We start from the raw sequence: 26,202 nt of genomic DNA, 5'->3' as shown, positions 1-26,202 counted from the left end.
AAGGGAAATAATTATAGAAAGAGCCGGGTAACCGAAGGCTGCGGTGCGTCGCTCAAACAATGCTAACTTACATTTAGCTGTCAGTCAAAAACAATTTGGAATTTGGCGAACGCGAGGGTCGAGTACAGTAGGAAATGGGAAATATATAGAGATGTTAATTCAATAATTTAAGAATTTGTTCCGCAACAAACAACTTCAATCTTGACAATATTGGTACGCAACAGATACCGAAGAAGAATAAATTATTTACCAGATGGAGACTGCACAAAAGTCGTTTGCTTGGGCACCTCTGTCCCATTTGTATTTCTACCGTGAAGCTGTTGTATTCGCATGGCTGCGTTTTAGTTTAAAGGGTGGGATATGACAGTGAATTTACAGGGTACAGAGGAATAACAACTGAGTCCTCAGGAATGGCAACGCATGGGAGTATCATGGGCAAAAGAGTATACTCTGTTATGTCCATGGTACTGCTCATGTCTATAGACGACGGTTATTATTTTCCATCAGATGGTCCGTCATCTTGTCTGCCATTCAAAATTGCATAAAAAAAATTCATAACCTGAAAACGATGAAACAGAATTAAGTAACAATATAACGCAGGTAGAATGAAAGTGAAAATAAAACTAATTTAGTCGATTTGATTAATTTTATTTATTTATTAAACTTTAATACACCTAGAAAGTGTAAATACACAATAGACTAGTACTAGAATTGGTGAAATTCTAACCAAATTTTATTGTCTGCTGTAGAGGTCTACTCCCATCTTTGCGCTTCATTAACCTATTAGTTATGGACCAAACGTCCTCCTTCCCTTGGGCTGTGCAAAATCTTCTGAAATGTTCTGTGGACAATCTTGACAATTCCTTGGTGTACCTATTTTTTAGCATATGGTATTCCTCCATAATGTTTTAATGAGGCTTTCTAGCCACGTATAGATCGTGAAATCGATGCTGAAATTTAATACATTGCTTTCTTATTTTTTCTAAGTCATCATTCCATCAATAAATGGTGCTGCTAGCTTTATTCGTGTTACTAGGAATAGACTTCCTACAAGTGACGTGTATATCTTTTGAAGTTGTGTGTGTGTTAACAGTATGTTCTGAATTTGGTCTCGACTGAAAGGATGTGAGATTTAGAAGTCAGAATCATTAGTTTCGTCTATCCTGTTGCGCATAAAAATAACGCAAAGACAGTGTGTATGATCTGTAGCCCGATGTGCGAGATTTAAGGAGTTAACGCGTGAAGGTTTTACTATAGAAGGGGTTTATGTACTAAATATATTGGATTTAGAGGGGGATTCTTAGTGCCTAGTGCAATTATGACACCACACTTTGTTCTAGTTGTTCTTATGTAGGCCCATATAATAATAATCAGGAAGGACGTGCCCCGTAGAAGCACAATGTGTACAAGGATTTATCACTGCGGTACACTTCGTCTTAGTGTGCACAAACTGAAGACACTAGTGGTACTGTGGAAAGCGTGAAAAGTCCTCTACAGGCACCCGCTTAAATACACGTTAACACGGCCAAGAGAAAGTAAACAAACTCTGATATCGGAAGAAACTTCCACTACGGCATTGTACAAGTTGATCTTTCTATTGGAGGCAAGGAAACACGATCAGATCTTCCGGTATAGAGTTTTGTGAGCCAATTATACCTATGAGTCCCTCTTTCTTGATTTCTTTAATAATCCTCCTAAGGATCAGAAAAGGGGACCTGAGTTTCAACTGTTTTATGACAATATTAGTAAGGCTTATATATAGATAATAATATTAAAGGGCCAATATAATTTCGTAGTAAAACATTACAAATTTATGTAGGTAACAGCTCTGAGCAGTTCCTACCCACTACAACAACGGCCCGGTTGGTGTGCTATCCATCATTTCCTCCATCCACTCGCCGGGTTAAACACATAAGTGACATTGACGCCGATCCCAGCTCCAGTTTAATAAGATCTCCGATTTTTCCCATGGCCCTATTGATATATAAAGAATTTCAGTTTAGTTTCTCCACGAAAATGAAAAAACATAGCAATAATATTTAGGAATTATTATTAGGAAACCATTGATATAAAATAAAGTCAGATTAATTATAATATTAACTAATTATATAATGATACTAGCTTTTACCTGCGATTTTGTCCGCGATGCTGAGATATCCTCACTGAGCGGAATAGTGGCCTTTATCTTTCTCTATCCCATATAGTAGATACGTATATAGCAAATTTCATAGTGATTGGTAAAACACTATAATAAACAAACATACTTTCACATTTATGATCAGTATTGGTAATGGTTATGATATATGACGATGATGAATATGGCTGTGTGGTCCCGGCATAGAATAGGCCACGTCTTCCTATCCCATGAGTATATAAGGGAGGGCGAAGGATAGGCAGCACCGCCCGTCTTAAAATATCTTTAAAGTCTAACTGTGGTTGCTAATCCGCTTGCCACGCATGGCAACTACTGGCGAAACCCCCCTTAGGGGGCAGGTTTATGTTCAGTAATGGAAAGAGGAGTGGAGTGTGCCAGTAGTGCTACGTTTGGCAGGAGGGTTGGCAATACTCTTTTTAGCTTTTTCTTTTTAATTTTTAATATAACTACAATATTAAAAATTACACATTAACATCAGTCGTTCAGTTCTCAAACTAAGATATGTATCGTTAGAAAATAGATAACAAATGTCCGATGACACAATTAAGGTTAATGAGATACAAGCCAATTTATTATAGAAAAGTTCCTTTACTATATTGCTTAACTCATATAAGTAAAACAACCCATACCACTACCCCGTCAAATATATTATTTATCACATTGATAGTTGACATTTGAGACACTTAATAAATATAACAAAAAGAGGACATATTTAGTTTCTAAATCGTCTAAACTATTATTAGAGTTCAGTTCTTAATCGCAAGTAAGAGGTCCAGTAAAAATGGCCCTCACCTTTCTACCTGTGGCGAAGTCATGTCACGTTACGTTACAGTCAGGTAAATGACGTTACATTTTGATTTAAACTGTGACTGACAATGTTATCCTACGCCTGGATCAAATATCTTAAAATAAAAATAACATAAATTATTTATGAGAAAAGTACATAAATAAACGTGACCATGCTTGAGTAAATGTAAGAACTATATTTTTAGTTTATGAGTGTATCAAGTAAGGTATTATATTTTTGGAAGAAAACATTTTTATCAAAAACAAAATCGTGTAAAATAAAAAATTGTATACCCTCTCATTTTTTAAGTCAGGATCAAATTTTTTAAATAAAAATAACAGAAATTATTTATAAGAAAAGTACATAAATAAACGTAACTATGCTTGAGCAAATGTAAAAACTATATTTTTAGTTTATGTGTGTAACAAGTGAGGTATTATATTATTGGAAGAAAACATTTAAAACAAAATCGTGTAAAACAAAAAATACTGTCGAATTGTATACCCTCTCATTTTTTAAGTCACATATATAGGTATAATAAATACAGACAGATCATATAAAATAATTAAGTAGATATTACAAAATATTAAAAATATTCTCATAAGTACAATATGGGTATCATTTGTATTGTAAACTACGTTCTATTTGAAGATTAAGTTAAGAGTCTATATATACCAACACGTACGCATGAGACAAGTTATGAAAGTGAGTGAAGTAAAAAATGTATGTAAGTAAAAAAAGCTGATATTCAATTCCCTTTGCCTACACCGAAAGAAATTTAGTGTGAAGAATATACAATAAGTTTTTCTTATCATTTATTCATTTAAATAAATATATATTACATAGATACAGATATTTTTGTTCATATTCTATTTTTAGTGCAAAATATTATATTCAGAATTAACTTTTTATAAAATTTTAAATAGAAAACTAAAGCTCATTAAACTGTATAGCGGTTTAATGATCGGTATCAAATTTAAATAATGATCCATTCAACAAAATCCTAAGTGGTTTCGTATTATAAAAAACCGCGTAGCTCATAAATTGAGTTATTATACATTTCGCAAAGGCGTCAAATTACAAGTTAGTAATAACAGCTATTATACGGTAGCAGGAAAACGTACTGTAATTGTTCGTGAGCAGTTGTGATTATCGTAATGCGACTTATATAGTAATTATCTCTAAATATAGATAATAATGCAAGAAACACGTTATATCTTATAGGCAGATAGAGTCAGGTGCATATACGGTTTACCTACACATCATGGTACATTGTCAGTTACGCCATTTATGAATCTACTATAGTGGATGACATATATCTATGTTTTTACTATTTGTACCAATAATTCGTAGTCGCAGTGACAAGGTACCATATCAAGATGTAGATACTCGTATTATCAAAGTAATGTAAAAAACAACTAATTCTTTAATTTTATTTACTTAATAGGATTAAAATAAAATTATATATAGATTATTTTCTATACAATTTATATTAGGAAAAATAATAAGAATAAAAGAGATACAAAAACAACGAGCTGGATATCTTACTCGATTAGTAGTTGCATAATCATAAGAAATAATAATTTTACTTTTTCATGAGCCATTTTTTAATTATTTTTAATTAATTCCACATTTTACTTGTAATGGGAAATAATCTAAAAATGATAACATTCACGTATAGATGTGAACGGCAACATATATAACACAAAATTATGCTGCTACTCTATGGTACTATGGTACTTATAGGTAAGTGCTAGCTTCAGCTACCTATCAAGCCTTGTTATTTCACATATAATTAATTTTATAGCCTTTACGTAGAAACATAGCTATGCAAGTTCAGCTGATTAGTACTTATTTTATATAAGTAATTGCATATTGCAAAAATTAAATTATTTAAGATTTTGTAAATATATATAAAAATGGAAAGAACGCTACGATATCTTTGAATACAAACATCAACAGTTGGTTAGAATTGATTACATATTACATATTTAGTTACATGCGCTACATTTTCAGAGCCGGGTTTTTATCTCTGATTTTGCTACTTTGTAATTATCAAGGAGTCTTCCAAATATTTTCTCCGAAAACCTAGTAGAATAAATGCAAAAATTTTAATCGATCCAAATCACCCTCGTTCACTGAGCATTGATCAGCTCTGCTTTCGAGCGATGGCAGCGGAGCGTTGTTGATAAATGATCCTGGGACAATGCGCCCTGCAGATTCTTTTGTTGATCCCGCCGGTTTTTGTATGGACACTGATGTTTCTGTAACGTGATGTCCGCGACGCGTCTCGCCTTTTTGTTAGGTATAATTGGTAGCATATACCAAATTCGGAATATAAGCACCTATACTTATTTGGTGTCTAAATCATCACATCATTATCATAATTTCAATCCATAGATACAGATTTAAATAGATGTTGCAAGTTTATTTATTTTTCATGCCAATTATTTGCACTAATTGTAAGCCATATGTACCACAAGCTAAATTTCTCTTCGGACTTCCTGTGGTTTTCTATATAAAATGTATATTGAAAATAGTTTAGAATAAGACATAGAATTACAAAAGGTATTTTTAAAAGGGTTTAAAATGGAACGTATCATCACATTAAGTAAAGGAAATATTAGAGTTGATTTTTCTTATAAATTATAAGAAAACTCAACTCTTAAACATAAAGTAGGTATCTACCCTATCATCTATCAACCATATCTGTTAATAGATTTTACTACAAAGTGGTTAGTAACCATCCTGAGCTAATTGTATCCATCGTCTTTCTGAATTATTTGAGATCGACATTGCTTCTTGTGGAAGGTCGATCTATATTTCGTTCACGTGTACGTGCCACCGTACGTTAACGTACCAAGGTGCATTTAGATTTATTATAACTATAATATTTTAATGACCTATAACTGTTATACAGTACTAAATGTTCTTCATTCTATCATTGACATTTATGTAAAAGACTTTCTTCTCTATGAAACATACCTTAGTATCATAACGTGGTTCATTACCATGATTCATAAATATAGATGACACGAAAAACTTTGTGTGTCACTGTAAATTGCTGATTAGTCTCAGGGTTAAGAAAATTCGAAAAAGAACCTTATGTTCTCTTTCGGATTCGTTCCTTTCATGCTCTATCTACTAACCGAAATATAAAAAAAAATCTAACATTTTCATATATACTTTATGTATAAAAAAAAGTAATTTTCAAAAATACAAGTAATTCGACTCAGTTACCGAAACATGAAATTTTTCAAGTATATAAACTTGAGGCAAAATTTATTCATAATAATTATTGAATCTGTGTTAATTGAATCTTACATTTAAAATTACGAAAAGGTATTTTTATTATATATAGAAATATATATATACTTAAAACTCAGAGCAACATCAAAAGAAACAATTATGTACACACAATGTTTATCATTAATGGTTTGTTTTCGGTCTTAAATTAATTGCTCATTATGAGTAATTATGTTGGAATTTATGTTTGTTGATAAAGACGCTTTGAACGTTCATGTGTTAAAAGAACATGCTAGAACATCTGTTCGTTTATGCACTTATGGATAAGATGCACTAATAATTGCTGGTAGACGAGATATGTTATAAATACTTTACATTAATAAAATACTTCTCACAATTCATTTCATGATTTTTTTATGAATATTTTAATGAAATATTTGCTATCTTGCAGAAGTAGATACATATCGTTGGTTATTTGAATATAAAATATTTTGTTTATTTCCGCTGCCTATCAGTATGTGAATGACTGCCAACACTCGAAGATTGGCTACTACTGTTACTACCAGAAGTTCCACAACCTTCCATATTAGTATAAATCAATATTTTTCTATGTTTTTCATGACGCGACTCCTTTATTATGTAAAAATATTTTGCGATCCCTACCCTCCACGGTTTTGAATGTGTATGAATTTTATTATAGTACAATTATCAAATCCGTACATAAAATAAATAATACATAATAAAGTATCTAAAACAGACATGTAATCGATATCTGTTATAGATACTTCATTATGTATTATTGATTGATTGCTGTATACAGAACTGTTGATTTTCCATTGGTTCGCGACCTTCCGTGACCCCTTTGTAGAGGCTCGGGGACCCCCCAAGGGGTCGCGATCCACACTTTGAAAAACACTGTTATATCTTCTTTCTCGTATCTTCGACTGCCATTTTGTTCACGCACTTTTTACGATACGTTTTACCTCTAAACGAGGCATCTACAGACAAAATATTAGATTGCTAGTCTTAGCATAGTGTTAAACGTTCGTTTATATTTTTATGACACCTAGAATGACCTATTTGATGGATACTTATAAACATTAGAAAATACACTGTGATTTCCATAGTATCCATCATGCGTTGTCATGCCTGAGAATTATTATATTGCATACTGCGTTTATTATTATCTAATCAAAACAACCAGTTACGCAGACACAATTATAGCTATACAGGTAGCTAGCTATATATTGTCAAGTACCAGATTGTTTAGAAAGCAGTGATAAGAGCTATACTCGATGTTTGGCTGCAAAAATAGTCCTAAACAAAAATATACGCATAAGTGGGTCGAAATTCTAATGTATCATTTAATACATAATGATACATAATTAAAAATATTGACGTATATATGGTATATATATATATATATAATATATATATATATATATATATATATATATATATGCCTAAAAAATCAATATTTATTTGTCAATTTTATGTCGTGGCGATAGGCAAATAATGCGTTCGTAGATTAGATTCCCGGTCAAACCAATTTAGGAATCGAATTTTTTTAACTGACTTGAGTCTGAGTATAATAGGTTATTATTCTTAACTAAGGGCGAGACGATTGGTGTGATTGTGTAATACTTATATAAATAAGTCGCCACTGTTTTTCATCTGCAGGAGTGTTTCAGGAAAACTTACTTAAACCAATACGCTTGGTCAGCTTGTATACAGTTGGAATATATATATATATATATATATATATATATATATATATATATATATATATATATATATATATATATATATATATATATATATATATATATATATATATATATATATTTTTTTTTTTTTTTTTTCTCTAAATTGCTACGATTTTGTTTACTTTTAACCTTCTAAATCAATATACGTACGACGAAAAAATAACACTTTCACTTCAGGTTACTTGTTTTGCTGAATTAATATACTGCTATACTGTTTACAAGTATCAAAACTGACAAAAAAATTTGCCCTTTCTCTACGCCCATTTTTATTTTTCTTTAGCAAACTTTCTTTAAAATTTGACGAAAAAAAATATTTAAACTACAAAAAAAATATTTGAGAACATAGATATGATAAGATAGTGTTTTATAAAACAGACTTGACCTATCGTACCAAGCCTATCAACCAAAACACTGAATGTGACTCACTGCTTTATTTTTAGAGCATAAACATCTAGTTGATTCATTGTGTATGTAAGCACATATTAGGTACATACTATCGAGGTATTCAAATATCCATTAGAAGGTTTCTTTTGATCCCTCTTCAATGAGTTGCGTCGTTCGACTTTGGGATTAATTAGAGTTACCATTCAAGCGCGTATTGAATGCATGACAAGACCAACTTATATATTGCAGTTCGAAAATTTAAATTTCGAGTTTGCACCTAGCTTAGTTCGTTGGAGCAAAGACGAATATATGAACGAATCGAAATTTGTCTACAGCTAATAATGCATTGTTTTAGTATTGTGTTATAGAAGCAACAGTTCTTAGTTTCCTTCGCGCAATAAAAGTAGATGTTTATTGTATTCCAGATCAGTGATTAAGGAATTCGTATATTAGAACCTTCTATTGAAATTAGACGTGTTAGAAAAAATATTTTTAGGTTAGATAGATGATTAACAACCAAATCATTTCCCAACATGTGTGAATAATTGAGTTTCGTAAGAGCTTTGGTATGTGTGACAGTGTAATTTTACACGTCTTGATCAGTTTACATTTTATGTCTGCATGTAACTCTATAGGTATGTATGTAACTAAATATTACTTATTAAGTAAATGTTCTCTAAATATTTAATTATAACTAAAGATATGCAAGTTACGTAGTCTTAGCTTGAATAAAGTAGATTCCTAAATCTACTTTACTCAATTATTTTACAAACGATATATCTAGTTCCAATTTCTAGCAATGTAATATTTGATAAATAAATTTTATATTAATAACAATACCTATGTAAATCAGTATATAAAGTATCAATCTTATTTCCATCGATCAATTTATCTTTCCAATTTCACTTGATTATTACCTACTACTGCTATTGATTACAAGACTGTCATCATTGTGTTCTCATTTATTTGACATTGTTTATTTCAAATATAAATATAATGATTTGTAAATTATCTAAATAGTTGTTATTGTTGTTAATATTTCTGTTTTGCACTATTGCTGCCTACTCACTACTTCCTATGCCCTTATTTTAGTTAGTTTGGAAGATCATATCTCTTTAAGAGATAAGTTAATCTTAGCTTACATTGTTATTATTATGTATGTATTAGTGCAATAAAAATAGATATACTACCTTTATACATATAAAGCTACCTTATATACTCATATTTATGACTTTACGTATTCGTAATTAAAAAGATAAACTCTCAAATATAAACACACTTCTAAATGACACATCGTTAATAGATCGATCAGTTAAACTTTCGATATTTACGTAATGTGAGTAAAACTCACATATGTAATGGCGGGCTCTGATTAATAACTATTCAGTTATACTATAATAAATAAAATAAACCGTTACTTAACACTTGTGAAAAATAATAACCTTAAACATTTATTTTAATGTTAGCTTACCGTTGATCATAATTAACACTTGTCTCGTCTATGTATTATTTTGTTCACTATACATTTGAGTATTATTAAAATAAATTATAGATTTTAATACAATATTTTAAATAAATAAACGCAATATAAACTAAACACTAGCAGCCATCTTGAATGAATACCCGCCAAGCATGCGCTGTTTAAAACTCGCCCCTTACCATAGGGTTAGTTTTATATCATTCTCTTTCGCTCACAGCATCGGTGTCTATCGTTATCTCTTTCTACTGTAATCTATTGTTATTCTCTATTAAAGTGGTACGAGGGTTTACTTCTGCCTGTCACAAAGGGCTATCCCATGAAGTTAGCTAGTTTAGGTAACAATTATTTTGAGATGCGAAATTTTTATTTGCTAACAGTAAGGAAAAATTATGTGTTTATCTACTAAATCAATTATTGTTTTTTTTTTTTCATAAAAAAATGCCTATTGCATGTAACCAAGATATTTTCCAGGAGGAACCGCGTGGAGGTCGATCTGATATATATTGCTAACAATTTATCTTTCTAAATTAGCGTTTTTTTTTTATCAGTATTGTATATACTTACGCATAAAATGTATCTTGATGTATTTTTTAATAAATAAAATGAGTGTTTACACATTAAAAAAATGTATAAATTATAAGACAAAATTAATATAGAACCTAAATAAAAAAATGTAGAAATTATAATCACTCATAACTATTTATCACGCAATATTGTATGAAAACGTTAACTCGTTTTTAATAAAGCATTTCTATGGAGACACTCGATCAATATAGATAGCCTATGAGCTTCTTTTAAAAATAATTTTATTTCCTTTTAAAAATACATATGTACATGAAAAAGTACCTGTATAGTTATAATGTCCTGTAAATTAGTAATATTAAACAGTACCTACTGAATGGCAAAATAATAACAATAATGTTTATTTAATAATCTCACAACTTTTTTTAGTACAATGCAACACTTAAAATAATGACATAGATACATTAAAGTTGTAGAGAACTGATGCCTGAACTAGGTATTCGAAAAACCCATATCACAAGTCACTGGCATGAAATAATTTATGTTAATACTTACAATGGAAAACTCGAAAATTGTTTGGCGTCGTAGATTCAAATACAATACGTACACATGAAAACACGTATACACACATAGTTATATGATATTTAAATATTAAAATAACAATCAGTCACTGGATATACATTAGTAAGCAAAGGCAAGGCAATTATGGATACTAAGACAGAGAGAAAAAAAAAATTAAAGAATGATGATTTTAGAAGGTAGGATGAATTAATTTTTCAATTTTATCATAGTTAAGCTGCTGAAGCCACTGAGTAACAGTTTCTTTACACATATATCTATTAAGGGCGAAGATTGATATTTTATTTATGTTAATCATTTTATAAAGATAAGGCCCAAGAAAATTATAATATTTCTGACAAACGTCGTATTATGTTTATCTTGTACAAGTGTTAAACGGAGACTTCGGGTAATTAGATCAGGATGGTAAGTCAAAAGTGGATAATATTTAATAATGTTATATTTACCTAACCCATGTTATTTTTATTTGTTAAGTTAGTCAATAAACAATAGATTTATTTTTTTGATTGGTAGGACACTTTACATTACTTACACATTTTAATAGGTACATAAAATGACAGAATGTGCTTCTTAATAATAAATATACTGAAAACAATATATTTTATGTAAAAAGAATAGGAAACTAAAATAATGCAAATAATAACAATAGTAGTTACTTTGTCTTAGTAACTTAATCGACAAGATAATGCTGTTTTCCGTTTCGTATCACTGTCGTTACATAGTATAAAACAAAATCGCCTGTCTGTCCCTATGTATGCTTAGTCTATAAATCATAATAATTATCTGCTTACTATTTAATAGGTACTTCCCTAAGTTTAGTTAATTAAAACCATTTTATAGTACTAAAATGTAGTGGCATAAATAGTTACTATATTTAGGTCACAAAATTATACAAATATTTACTATTTACTTAAATAATATTAAGAAGGTGGTCTAAACCCTTTACAGGATTACAAAGCAAAATACTTCTCAAAGCGCTGAAGAGCCAAATCCAATAACTTGTCACAATATGTCAAAATTTGCTGGCAAACTGTCAACATTTGTGTATAATGCTATTAAGTACTCCCTTGGGTACAATAACCTTGCTACTACAGCAATATTTAAGCGGCAGGGCTTTTTCGGCCTTGTTGGACACAGAAAGGGTTGCATTGTTAACGGTTATTTTAAGAAGTGTAAACTTTTAACAAATCAACTCATGGTGTGTTAAGTTCACATTTTTTAATATAACACTACAAAATATTATAAGTATTATTTATTAGTAAGACCAAAAAAGCTTAATCGTATCTATTGCTTCAATATTAGCGTTAGCTATGTCCGTGGCTACATTCACGTGAGTAATAATAATAATTAACCATAATGGAATGGATTTATATTATATATATGAAAAAGAAATCAATATTCCTTGGCTATGCTAAATACTTAAATTATGTAAATAGAGCATCGAGTGGCAAACATTTATTTAAGACTACATTTATGTATGCAAATCGAAACAAATCCCGCCATTTTTTCAGTGTTCCAAATAATTAAATAAAAAATTTCCGAGATCAAGATTTTTAAATTTGAATTGGGGAGTATTTTGAACAATTCCTCAGAGCACTCCCCATGATAAATACGATAAAATATGCACAGAGATATCTCTACGCAGTTTCAGTGAGTCGAATCGGATAGTAAGGCGCTGATCGTCAATTTGAATTCAAATTTGAATGTGGTCCAACGGAAGTAGCTAGTACTGTAGCGCTTCTGCCTATAGATAAGAACAGTATTCCATATTTGTCCTAATCTGAACGTTCTACAATACATATTGCTTACAAATTATACATAATATTAGTTAATACGGTAGTCATTTTCAATAACAAAAAGACAAAAATATGTCTATACTCATATGTATATAAATCAAAGTATTCAGTATAGATAAGCATTAATACTAATTTTTATGCTTTATCTATTTTGTTCTTTCAAATATTTGTAAACTATTTTGTATTGTTTTTATTTTTCAACTTAACCTTGCAATATAATTTTTCCTATAAACTGAGTAGTTAATGCACATTATAATAACCCTATTTACGCACGCATGAATGAAAAAAGTGATGTGTATTTTGTCAAGTGTTTATATACTCTAGGTACCTATGCTCATATAATCTAAGGTTAAATACTATGTATGTAAATTTTACGACAACTGATCGAGCTATAAAGATACTAAGATAAAAATAATAAGCACATTCACAGTCACATCCCGCTGTTTATCAATAACTAGCGGCCCGTCCCGGCTTCGCACGGGTGGACATTTATACAACATTTTAAAAAGTTATTATTGTGACATAATAATAATAGTTGGACATATTGTATCGCGAAGTATTTTTGTAGCAATTGATATTTTCTTCAACGTCGTAGAACATACTTTTGTTCTATCACCAACAGTATCCGCAGCGCACGTGACACATATTTTATAGCATTTTTTTTACAGCTTGATTTACGTTACTAAAGTTTTAATAAGAATTCCTAATCTTTTCTAGCAATAAATAAGCCTATGTTACTCAAGGTGAATGTAGCTTTCTAATGGTGAAAGAATTTTTGAAATCGGCAAAGTTATTTTTGAGTTTATTTATTACATACATACACACAAAACTCTTTATAATATTAGTGTAGATTAATTAGAATAAAAAGTAATGTTTAATCTAGAATATAGTACACAAGTGTACCAAATTTCATTTAAATCTGTTTAGCTTTTAAGTATGATTGAGTTTTTACAAAAAATTTCATTGAACCTTTTAGTATTATTATAAATGTGAAAGTGAGTTTATTTGTTTGTTACCTTGTATAACCTTAATGACTCAACCAATTACCATGAAATTTGGTATACACGTAGTATATGGGATGGAAAAGGGTATAGGCTACTTTTTATTCTATCCAATAAACATATCCCGGTCATGTGGATGATGTCACTGATGAAAGGTAATAACATTAGAAATGTGAAGATTAGTAAAGATATTTGCATATTTCTTATAAGAATGAAATACTAAGAGTTATTGGGAAACAACTAAAGCTAAAATAAAAACAAAGTAGTAATCTGGAATCAAAATTCCTTTTTATTATTTTTAGCTCCATTTGACTAGAGAAATATAAAAAATCACAAATAATGAACCTTAATATTACATAGGAACTGTTCATCTTAGTTCATATAAAGCGGTAGCCTATCAAGCAGACGGTACATTTTATCTGCAAACACGATGTGCGTTTCATAAACATGTGGTGGTAAAAAAGCAGATTATTATATTTGTATCGATTTAAACATTAAATCTCATTTCGATCCCGGTACATCATATGCGCATATAAAACGCGCCGACTGCGTAGGCCCTTAGAATTACATTTCATTGATGGCAAATGGTTTTTGGGCACATTATGTAAATATTATTTTTAAAAGTGACTATTATCTACAATTTACAAACATTAAAAAGTAAAAAACATACGTACTTATTTGATTATATACTAATCTCGTTAATTAACAAAGTGATACTTAGCTATATGTGATTCCATAAACATGTACACAAAAATATATGTATATTTAATTTAATATTATACATAAACACTTAATAAGTCCTCAATAACTAAAATAGGTTTGTCGGAGGATTACGTTGCAAACTTGTCGAGTTCTACACACTATAGACAGTTGTCAAAACATTATGTGTAGTCACTTATTTATGGAGGCTGATTGAATTGATTAAAGATAGTTTATAAAATTATTTTGTATTATTAAGCTCTAATTGATATAAAAAATATCAAATTACATTTTTTTATACCACAAAGGTGATTATAATTATTATAAAATATTTCCTTACATCTATTCGTAAATATACACATAAATTGAATTAATATTAATAACACATTAACACCAGATCCAAATTTTTAACTGTAACAAAAACTTTCATATATGTTATACATACAAGTACCCATAAATACTATCTTTTTCAAAAATTTTAATAAATGTAACCCTGGCGGTTACATTTTAGGAATTATCCCTCCATAAGACATTAAACAATTTTCTGTCATGCCATTCGTGATTTGCGTCGTATGGGGGGCGGGTACGGAACCCTTAGAATAATTAGGATATTCAATAAAAGCTGGCATCTGCTGTATTGTGTCCAAATAGTCCGGTAAATTTGGTAATTTCGTCATACCTACTTCTTCAGTTGTGTATGGGTCTGATGACCTAAATTTTCCATCTTTCTTCGCTTTCATCCTTCTATTTTGGAACCATATCTTTATTTGTCTTTCTGATAAGCCCAGCACATGTGATACCTCTATTCTCCGTCGTCTCGACAAATAACTATTGAAGTGAAACTCCTTTTCCAACTCTAACGTTTGGAAACGTGTGTATGTTTGTCTTGTCCTTTTCGAACCTTCTTTTTTTTTCTCACCTGTAAAAATAGTTATAATTCACACATTTTTGTAGAAAATATTCCATACCATAATATCTTATCATTAGGGATAAGACAGTATTTCAACAAAATGAAAATGTCAGTTGTAGGCGAGAAATACAACAACGTAAGATGACTAAGCGCACTTGTTCATATAATCTGCAATTTTTAATTTACCTGCCTAAATATATTCAGCCTGAATTTAAAGATGAAATATGTTTCATTATTAAATTCAGACAGATATTACTAATATTATAAATATGAAAGTAAGTTTGTTTATTGATAATATGAAATAAATAAGGCTATATGCTACTTTTACCTTATTTAGTAAACATATGCCAGTCACGCGAACTCGCGAGTAAAAGCTAGTATATAAAAATTCACAAAAAATGTAAAAAAATATAAAGTCCCACTACCAAATAAGTGACTGCGCGAGAAAATATTATAAATATTGAGATAGTTACGATTAAACCCCAAATGGGTTTTTATTTCGCTATTTTATATTTGTAGCATATATTCCTATTGATATTTTACCAGAGAGGGACTTTGTACAAAAGTCGTTTGCTTGGGCACCTCTGTCCCATTTGTATTTCTACCATGAAGCAGTTGTATTGTTTTAGTTAGAAGGGTGGTATATGGCAGTGAATTTACCGTGTACAGAGGAATAACACTTTAGTTTTCAGAAATAGCAACGCATGGGGGGTTGGAGTATCATGGGCGAAACGATAGACTCAGTTATGCCTATCAGGTAGGCCGTCAGCTTGTTTGCCATTCTAAATTGCATACAAAAAATTATAAATAAATAAAAAAAAAAACTGAAATAAAATATTGACAATACGTATTTTATGTCACAAAGTACTATCACGTATCATCTGTAAAATCAACAAATTATATTAAAGTTTTTAAATATTAAAAAAAATATTTACCACCGACAGCTTTCATCCATGGATAGATTGCTTGCGCATCGGTTGCACCGGCCATTTTGTTCTCGGTGTAATTCGCATTGTCCCCGCCTGGTGCGACCCTCGTCACATCCTGACAGGGCTCCGCCGCCCGCTTCTTCGATAACGGTGCGCCTTCTTTTGCGACTGATGCTCCACCCATAGTACCTTCAGTCTGAACAGACGTCTGACCCTCGCTGCTCTTGTATCCACCATGAAATTGCGACAAATTACGTTCTTTCCTTTTTGATGTCCTTTTGTTTTTTCCCCAGTCAGTAATCTCGTGATTGGGGAACATCATCTGTTGAATTTCTTGCGAATAAACCTTATCAGATTCAATAATACAAGGCATGGAGTTTTTGGGCTGTGATTTTGTTAGTAACGATCGGAGATTAGGAGAATCATCAATTTCAGGTGTCGCCGGATTCAAATGACTCGATGCACTTGATCCATAGCTGGTATCTGAAATGCTACATTGACCAGGAGAAATGACGTGTCTGGCATCTTCATTTTTGATTATCTGTCCATTTTGTGTTATAAGTTGATTTCCTCTTTGATCATAGTTATAATTATCAACATACTGCTGCGTACAGTAAGGCATTTCTCTCCACCTGTTGTCTATTTCCAAATTTGTATTATTTTCATTCATATAATTTGCTGGGTAATTTGGCCAATTACACGATTCAGTCTTCACCGCAGTGTTACTCAGGTTATTATTTTCATAAACATTAACACTATAACCAACACACGAATTGGAATATTCACAGTTTGGAGCATAAGAGTTATTTGGAACATTATAACCGTTGTTAGGTACTATGGGATATTTGTAATCATAATGTTTTTGCCGAGCATTTTCACTGTTCACTTCATTACTATTATTCCACATTTTATTTGCACGATTACTTGCAGCTATTGACAACATCAGGATAAACTTCTATTTTCATAGATCTTTTCAACGAAATTAGCACTGCGTGGGAGACTATCACCCATCTCCTACATCGACTGCGAAACGAATGCAGTAAATGCATAGCGGTATGTCCCTAACAAATGTAATACTTTTATGTGACCTAAAAAAAGTTTGGGGTACTTTTAACAATAGCGTCGCTATTGTCCCACTACGAAGTTGTAAAACCGGGTTCGCTGTCCTTTTCTCTCATTGACTTGACTCATTTGCAATAGTGCGTGTGATAAGAATAGAAATATAATGTTCGTCTATCAGTATGCTTTGCAAATATCCAACAAATGTTTACATCACCGATATTCCTAACATTGTGAGTATGTGTGGGTGAGTATTCATATAGGTAAATCATTGATTAATACGTTTGTGTGCTTATGAGAGGGTGGTATAGATTGATTTTATTCTATTATTGGTTTAGAGTAAAGCCACGTATGTGTGTCACTGTGTTGTATTGTCGATATTAGTTATACAGGAAGATTATTTCTATTCAAACTAGATATTATTTGAACTAGTCTGTTAGGATATAATTTATTTAGTTTTTATTTCAATATAAAAAATGTTTATATTTGTGTGTCCATCGAAGTAACTTTAATAAAATTTTAAAAATAAAATAAATAGATGACTTGTATTCTTTGATTTAATGGTAGTGGAATGGGCAGCAATATCCCTCTTAAGACATCAGTAAAAGCTTAACTGTGGTTGCCAATTATTCTGCCAATAAAAAAGTATATCAATCTAAAGAATCATATATAAAATGCTATAAAATCGTAGTGCTTTTGCAAGTTAAGCAACCCCGGCCGTGGTTTGGACTAGGATGGGTGACCACAATCCATACTATATGGGGTGGAGGCTACTTTTTACCGCAGTCAGTAAATATGTCTCGGCCACGCGGATGAAGTCGCGGGCGAAAGCAAGTATAAATTCTTTAATTATTGACTTATATGATATTAGTCAACCACTCAATTAAATTTAATTACTTTTCATTAGGCGGGTCATTAGCTTGTTTACTATTCCATTATAAAAAAATAGATTATAATTTTTGTTCGTAAACTAAAGATAAGGTCCTTTATGGATATTTTGATAAATTTAAATAACATAAATATCTATTATCGTCTGTTTGTATGGTAGCCTTATACAAACATTTTATTCCATTGTTTTCAACACTACATATATTAAAGGATGGTGAAATTTTAATTAAAAAAAATTAAAACAAGCCACTTATGTGTTAAATAGTAAAATACATAGTAGTAATAACAAACAAAATGAACCTAAACTATAATAAATAAATATAACAAAATTTTACATTTTAAACAGAAATTTTCCTCAATAAACATAATCTAACAATTGCGTAATAAAATCAGCCTGTATAATCTGCATCTACTGAGAACATAACTCATGCAGTATAACAGTTCAATCGGGGGTTACGACAATAGCACAGCATGCGACTATGCGCGTGCGTCACTGCCTGTTGCGATTATAAAATCCACGATGTTACAAAATAAAATTAATTCTATTTCCAATTTCTTAATATATTTATTATAGGTGTAGTCAAGGAAAAATAAAACTGTGGCAATTTTAATAGAATGGAAATTTAAAATGAAAAATAAAAAAAAGTTGGTCTAGTTGTCAGCTACAATAAGTATAAGTTTTAATTTTCTCCCAATTTTTTTCAGTAAACAAAATGTTTTGTTTACTGAAAACTTTTCCATACTTAGTCTTCGACCAAATTACCAGACATATGTGATCCAAAAAAAAAAGTCGATTTCAGTCGTGACAAAACCAATTATTTTGATTTAAAGGCCAAACTTCTGGATCACTTATTAACAATTGATTAAATAAAAAAAAATTAAATCGGTTTATAGGTGACGGAGTGGTGAGGTAACGATTGTCGGTTGACAAACGCACTCATTTCCACACTTATAATATTACTCAGGATAGTAATGAAACAATTTAAATTTACAAATAAGTAGGTAATAGATACATGTGACTTTATGAAATTTCTGATGATCTTACACTATACATACTATAGGTGATATGTCTATTTACGATTTTAATATTCTGAACATATTACCACGTTCATTCAAATCGATACAGTAATACCTGTGTCTGCAGATGTCTAGAAAATACAATAGTCACAATTATTGGTATATTTTTTGTATGAACTTAGCTATTAATTGACTTCAAAAAACAAAAAGTTCTCAATTCATCTCTACTTTTTATATACCTATATGTTACACGATACCCTTATCAATTCTGCTCCGATTTTGATTATTCTTATGCGATCGATGGGGTTCAATCTAGTATTGTAAATATTTCAATCAATACAATATCTGTATTGATCCCATATTAATTTTTTCGCGATAGAATTATTCGCTGAATTTTACGAACCAAAATCTTAAATTATGTACTAAATACCGCAACTGTATCCTGCAGTTTTGTCATGAAAAGTATTCTATAATATCTAAAATAAATCTATACATGTACTTAGATAGATCCATACACGAAACATGATCACATCGTATGATACATGTGTATAAATTATATTTGGGTGGGTACGATAGGTAGTGTACACATACAAGTACCTAATACCGACTTCAAAGAAAGTGCGCTATCATGCAACGTTCGCAGTATTGAATGCCCAATAGCAAAGCTTCAATTCCGCGCTCCAGCCGCCGCAGCCGCGGTGACATATGCATTCTTTGTCAAACGCGCACACCTCCCAACCGAGTCAGCTCACATCTGTTGGACATACACACACCCACTAAAAGCATTGTGTATACGCGTTTATATTCTGATATTCATGTTGGTACTTATTATACCTTGAATTAACTTTATATATAATTATTTATTATATGTTCATACAATTTACGTTTACTGTTTCATATATTAAACGGCATTGTAAACTGAATTTGATTATTGTTTCTATACTCTATACAATGGAGTTTAATTGTGTGTTGCAAATTTTTGCGAAATAAAATTTTAAATCATATTGTAAACGTGAAAGAAAGTAAAGTAATTTATTGTAATTGAAAAACAAATGATTAAAAAAATTGTGCATGTATCTCAATATCATAAATATATCTTACAAATACCTACTATATTTCATAGTAATCGAATAATTTAAATTGTATTTATATTGAAAGTAATTAGTAAAATCTAAAGTAATTTTTACCATTATTCTTTGAAGAAGTTTTTAAGGTTTTGACACGTAAATGATAATAAATCAAAACTTATATTAGGTAGTACAATCATCATCATTTCAGCCATTAATTGTCTACTACTGAACATAAGCCTTACCCATAAGGGGAGTGTTGCCAGTTGTTACCACGCTTGGTAGGCGGTTTAGCAACGCAGTTAGACTTTTAGAGAGGTTTTAAGAGGAATGCTGCTGCCCATACCTCTATCATTAAGTTCTCTTAGTCTCTTACGACACCCACAGGAAAACAAGGGATGGCCTATTCTATTTCCGGACCACGCGGTCATTAGTACAATCATAATTAAACTAAATTATACTAGTTACATAGAACGTAGGGAGTGGCAACAGTATCCTAAACATATTTGTAAATAGATTAGATAGTCTTCTCGTGAGAATATTTGCCGAGAGAACTAATCATTACTAATAGTTAAGAATTAACATAGTTTTAAAGTACATTTAGTTACAAAAATGTACTGAAAATATGTCTGAAAAAAAATAAGAAAAAAAAATATGAAATGAAAAAAATTAATGTTGAAAGAGGTAAGCTACAAATGTAAGATAATATCTATCAACATGACATTTTACAGAAGTATTACAATAACTGTAAAAAAACGTATTAGACAGGTAGCTATGGAATAAATTATTCAGGCTGAATAATATGCATAATTTAAAATCAATTTGTTATAACTTGTTGGATCCAAATATTAATACATCAAATATATACTTAACCCATTACTTTAATGTGACCGAATGAGTTAAATTGAATGCCAAATATTATATATTTTTAAAGTCAAACAAATAAATATTTAATCAGATTAACCCTACAGCAAACTCTTCTGTTACTGCAAATATGTTCAAATAAAAAACTTTTATTTCAATTTCACACTGAATTCCAAAATCAATTTCAATCGGACCCTAAAAGACTCCACTTCAAACCAAAATATCCTAACTCCATAAATTTTCCAGAATGCTATTTGGAACTGTAAACGTGAAATGTAATGTTCAAATTTGATTGCAACTCAAAACATCATTCATTCGACTGTCAGCTCAAAAAGAATTCAAAAATAAAATTTGTTAGCTCTTATATTATAGGGTATAAAATACATTTTTGTTGCGCAAATTTGGCTAACGTTTTCGTCATACTGTGGCGCTGACAATGTGCTACCATTAATCTTCAGAAATCAATCGATGGCTTATTCAGAATATTGTATTTGGCTTTGCCGCGGGGCTTTCTGTTCATATTTACTTTGGATCTTTTTCTCTAATTTATGGTTTGCCAAAAATCTGACATCTGTCTTTCTATAGTTGATCCCTATAGAACTTTATTTCCAGCTTCAATTTAAAAAACTATTACTCGTAAAATAGTAATAATAGTTATAAATATTTATTTACCTTTTACAAAAGTACAGCATTTAAAATTAAGTTACAAGTACAATATAGGTACGTATCTATATATTTCATACCAGCTCTAATGAGAAACCGTGTCACAACTAGGATACTGTCTCACCTGATCACTTCTTATTTCCATTATTAATAAATAAATTATAAATACTACACTACTCTTCACGTAGATATATCCTAAGCAGAAAATGTACAGACAATAATATTTTATCTCAGAGCTCAAAACTCAAAACAAGTAGGTACTATAGGTAACAATACTTAACAATTCATAGCAAAACACAAACAAATGTATAATACTATTCATGCTTTATCTCTTTACTCTATTGTGTACAGACATCAAACGTGCCGATATCGTGAAACAGAAGGTGGCTCTTTGTAAAATAAAAACATGCCTTGCTCACTTTTATTGGGGGTGTTAAAACAATAAAACACTTTCTAGTTTTACCTCTCGAAACTGTCTGAAGACGCCGCCTTACGCCAAGCAGTGAGCTTAAGCCATAAAATTTTAACCTTTCTACCTGCTCCTCGTATTTGCGAATTTTTATTCCTAAAAATAATTATTTAAAAGAATAACATGAGAAATTACTTCTTGTTGATTTCTATTTATTGGTATACTCGATGTTCACTCGCATGATAGTAGTGCGGGTAACAGCGGATATTTGTTTTATTTTTGTCTTAAAATAATTATATTAAGTGAGATCTTTAGAGTCGAATTCAATCTAATAATCATAGTTAATACTTTCTCGGGATCATCACTTCATGACTAAATAGTATAAACAAAGTCGATTCCCGTCTGTTTGTCCCTATGTATGCTTAGACTTTTAAAACTACACAATGAATTTTGATGCGTTTTTTTAATAGAAAGAATGATTCAAGAGGAAGGTTTATATGTATAATACATGCTTAATGTAGTGGAGAAACACTGATAATTTTGGTCGTTTGGTTGGTAATAGTGGTCATAGCCTAGAATGGGCCATCCCTTTCTTTCCCGTGAATGTCGTAATAGACGACTAAGGGGACTTAAAGGTCGACAGATGGGCAGCAGCGTCTCTATTAAAAAATCACCAAAGTCTAACTGCGGTTACTAGTCTGTATGCCAAGCGACTACTAGCAAACAAGACAGATAACGGTAGATACAATGATGATATATTCAATAAAAATAGCCCACGTATACAACCATGTGGTGAATCATAATAAAAAAGTTACCTTATGAGTTTGTCTTTGATTTCTTCATACTCAACTTTCTGTAGCAGAGTACATACATAAATACGACTACAGTCCGTGCACCCGTCACAACAATTTGGCAATTATCTCATGACATTGTCTCGTTCTATTATTTAACTGACTGTTGACCGTTAAAGTGGTAAATTTGAAGATTTATTACCTCAAGGAATTGTACGGGACTCGCTGAGGTTTTTTGGACCGTTCGTTCAGGAGTGCAATTGTTTAACTAGTAATGTTAAAGTTAGAACTTATGCATTCAAAGCTAAAATTACGCATATAATTTGTGTTGAATAAAACTACAGATAATTTGCGCAGTAGACGGTTTTATAAATAAAATTCTTACACCGTATACCCAAGTATATATCATCATATCAGCCGTCCACTGTTCACTGTTAAACATATGTAGGCCTCCGTCTATTGAGAGGTTTTGGCAGTAGTTGTAACGCTTTGACTAGTAAAGTTAGAAATTATACATTCAAAGCTAAAATTATGCGTATGGTTCGTGTTTTTTTTTATGGGTGAAAATGGTATGGTAAAGCCGCCTGCGCTAACGGGATACGCTGGCGGAGCACCAGTGAAGGGTGATCGATGATAATGAAAAACAGGCCAGTTAGCCCATCATGATGAATTCATTAGGAATTAATCATGATAGTTTCCAGGGGGAACCGCGAGGAGGTCGACCTGGTTGGGTATATTGCTAGCAATGGGATTCTTAGTCTTCATTACTAACAATCCCTTTTCTCCCGTATGGTTCGTGTTGAACAAAACTACAAATACAGTTTGGTAAATAAAATTTTCACAGCGTATATACAAGTATATATTAAAATATTAGCTGATAATTATCTATGTTGAAAATAAGCCTCGTCCTATTGGGGGGGTTTTGCTAGTAGTTGGCTATCATGCTTGGCAGGCGGGTTGGTGTTTTATATCACATATATGCATATTCTACTTACTGCAATTATTACCTGCTATTACTAATGGAATGCCATTAATATATAGATCACTATTCAGTTTCATGAACAGTGATTCACATAATAAATAAAACATGTAACGTACATGTTTTATTTATATTGTGATAAGCGCAGAGAAACATTAAAATTGGACTATTTATATTGTCTGGATTTGTTTTTTAGTGTCGTTCTGTCAATTCGGAATACTCCTTCTGTGACTTTACAGTGTTTTTGCAAAATATTGGTCCGCCTTTGTTTCTTTCCTCGTCCAATATTTAAAGTAAGTAGTATTAGAAGCAACAATACAGATGTGAACGGCCATTACGACTTTTTAAATAAGATAAAAACCCCTTAAAGGAGCACACAATGAATTCGGTGACTTTAAAAGTGAAGAATAATAGGATTTCGATTTTTTGCCAATGTTTTTAATAAAGACGTCCTTTTTACTTGTTTGTCTGTTAATAAAATTACTTTTAACTATTGTATTTCTTCACAGGTTATATATGTTATACGTAGTTAAATATGTACTACAATGACGATAAGATAAACGGTAACAGAAAATCTAAAATAATTTAACTGGATGTTAAATACAGTACTTAGCAATTATAGAGTGTTATAACAAGATAGTAGAATAGACTTCTTATTTCTCTTTACCATTAATATTTTTACTAAGAAAGATTGTTGACTAGAGAAAAACTTTGTACAAAATTTGTCTGCTTCTCTTTCCACTCATGTTTCAGCCGTGAATTAATTAAGGTTGCTTCACGGCATAACAATATGGCAACGAAATTATTGCGTACTAAGGTAATAATATATAATGTGATGATCATGGTATTGTTTATTTTGAAAGCTACTGTTATCGTTCCATATGCTGCTGGGCTGCCAGCTTTCAAGTTACAACACAACACGGTCTTCAATAAAATTTAAAAAGCCAGCAGCACGGCTGCAATCTCTTCGGTGTGGCGGGTGCTCATGGGCAGCGGCTGGCGCTTAATATTTGGTGAGACCCATGCTTATTTGCTCCAAAAATGACAGGTAAAGTATACACTAGCTGTCGGTAATATATATGTAAATTTAAATTTTCCCGCGCACGTTTTCAAGCCGGACCGTTTTGAATTGAAAGGAATTTGAACCTTTTTGAAATAAATTTGGTAATGTAATCTACGGTAAAGATATAACCTATAAATATCTCGTGGTTATATGAGGGTGTCGTAGGAACTGGCACTGTGATTTATAACATTAAATCTCGTTTCTTACAAATAAGTAAGGCTTTGTTAGTAAACATTTTTATTTCATGTGAATCGTAGTGTATATATAAAATAAACACAATAAGTCTTTTTTTACAGAGAAACTCAATTGTGTTTGATTAACCGTGTCGCCCAAATCACAGAAATATTGGAAAATATCTTATATATATATATATATATAAATATATATATATATATATATATATATATATATATATATATATATATATATATATATATATATATATATATATATATATATATATATATATATATATATATATATATATATTCTGAGATAATGTATAATATAAATTTGTACGATAATACTCAAAGGCTGCAGTCATACCTTGTTATTCATAGTAATGCGTACATTGAAAGTAGTAATGAAACGCCATTTAAATGCTTTTAATGGAATAAGAGATGAAATATCCCTCCAGATAAAACAATCGTTATCACGTATTAGATTTGCGATTTCGACTTGCGTCACGTGTCATGGGAAGGCACGTTCGAATTCATCAATTTTGGCAAACAAACATTGCTGGTCCACTGTATGGGCATAATCTCTCGGTGTGGCATTATGCCGCGATACCATTATAGGCGCAGCGCATATTGCTGCGTATCTTATGTTTAAATACCTATTTTAATAGACAGAAATATTATTAAAATAATAACATAATTTTCCAACAATTATTATAAGATTAAGGAATGCGTTATAGACGGTAATGGATTTTATTAGATTCTTGATATTTTTTACATAAAAACCTATATATAGGTAATTACGTAAGCAATTTAAGTGCTATAATTACAAAGCACAAGTTTTAAAACATTTTGTTCTAACAAAATGTAGTGTAGTACATAGAGTACATAGAGTTGAAATCTAATGAACATTTCTGAACTTTATGAATAAGTCACGTCAGATAATTGCATGGTTTGTCTGAAAGATTTAAT

General features: G+C 30.9%; 1 protein-coding gene across 1 annotated transcript; it reads right to left on the bottom strand.

The window, feature by feature from the left end:
• Nucleotides 1-14,004: 14,004 nt before the first annotated feature.
• LOC113519042 (homeobox protein Hox-A5-like) lies at nucleotides 14,005-17,302 on the bottom strand. Its single transcript, XM_026904087.3, has 2 exons — nucleotides 16,261-17,302; nucleotides 14,005-15,334 (listed from the first exon to the last, which is right to left on the bottom strand). Exons 1-2 carry the CDS (start codon nucleotides 17,195-17,197, stop codon nucleotides 14,916-14,918), a joined length of 1,356 nt encoding a protein of 451 aa, XP_026759888.3. The 5' UTR covers nucleotides 17,198-17,302; the 3' UTR covers nucleotides 14,005-14,915.
• Between the last annotated feature and the right edge of the window lie 8,900 nt (nucleotides 17,303-26,202).

The sequence above is a fragment of the Galleria mellonella genome, unplaced genomic scaffold (assembly GCF_026898425.1).
Source record: "Galleria mellonella isolate WM207_F2 unplaced genomic scaffold, CSIRO_AGI_GalMel_v1 utg159, whole genome shotgun sequence".
NCBI lineage: Eukaryota > Metazoa > Arthropoda > Insecta > Lepidoptera > Pyralidae > Galleria > Galleria mellonella.
This window is presented reverse-complemented; position numbering and strand designations above follow the sequence as displayed.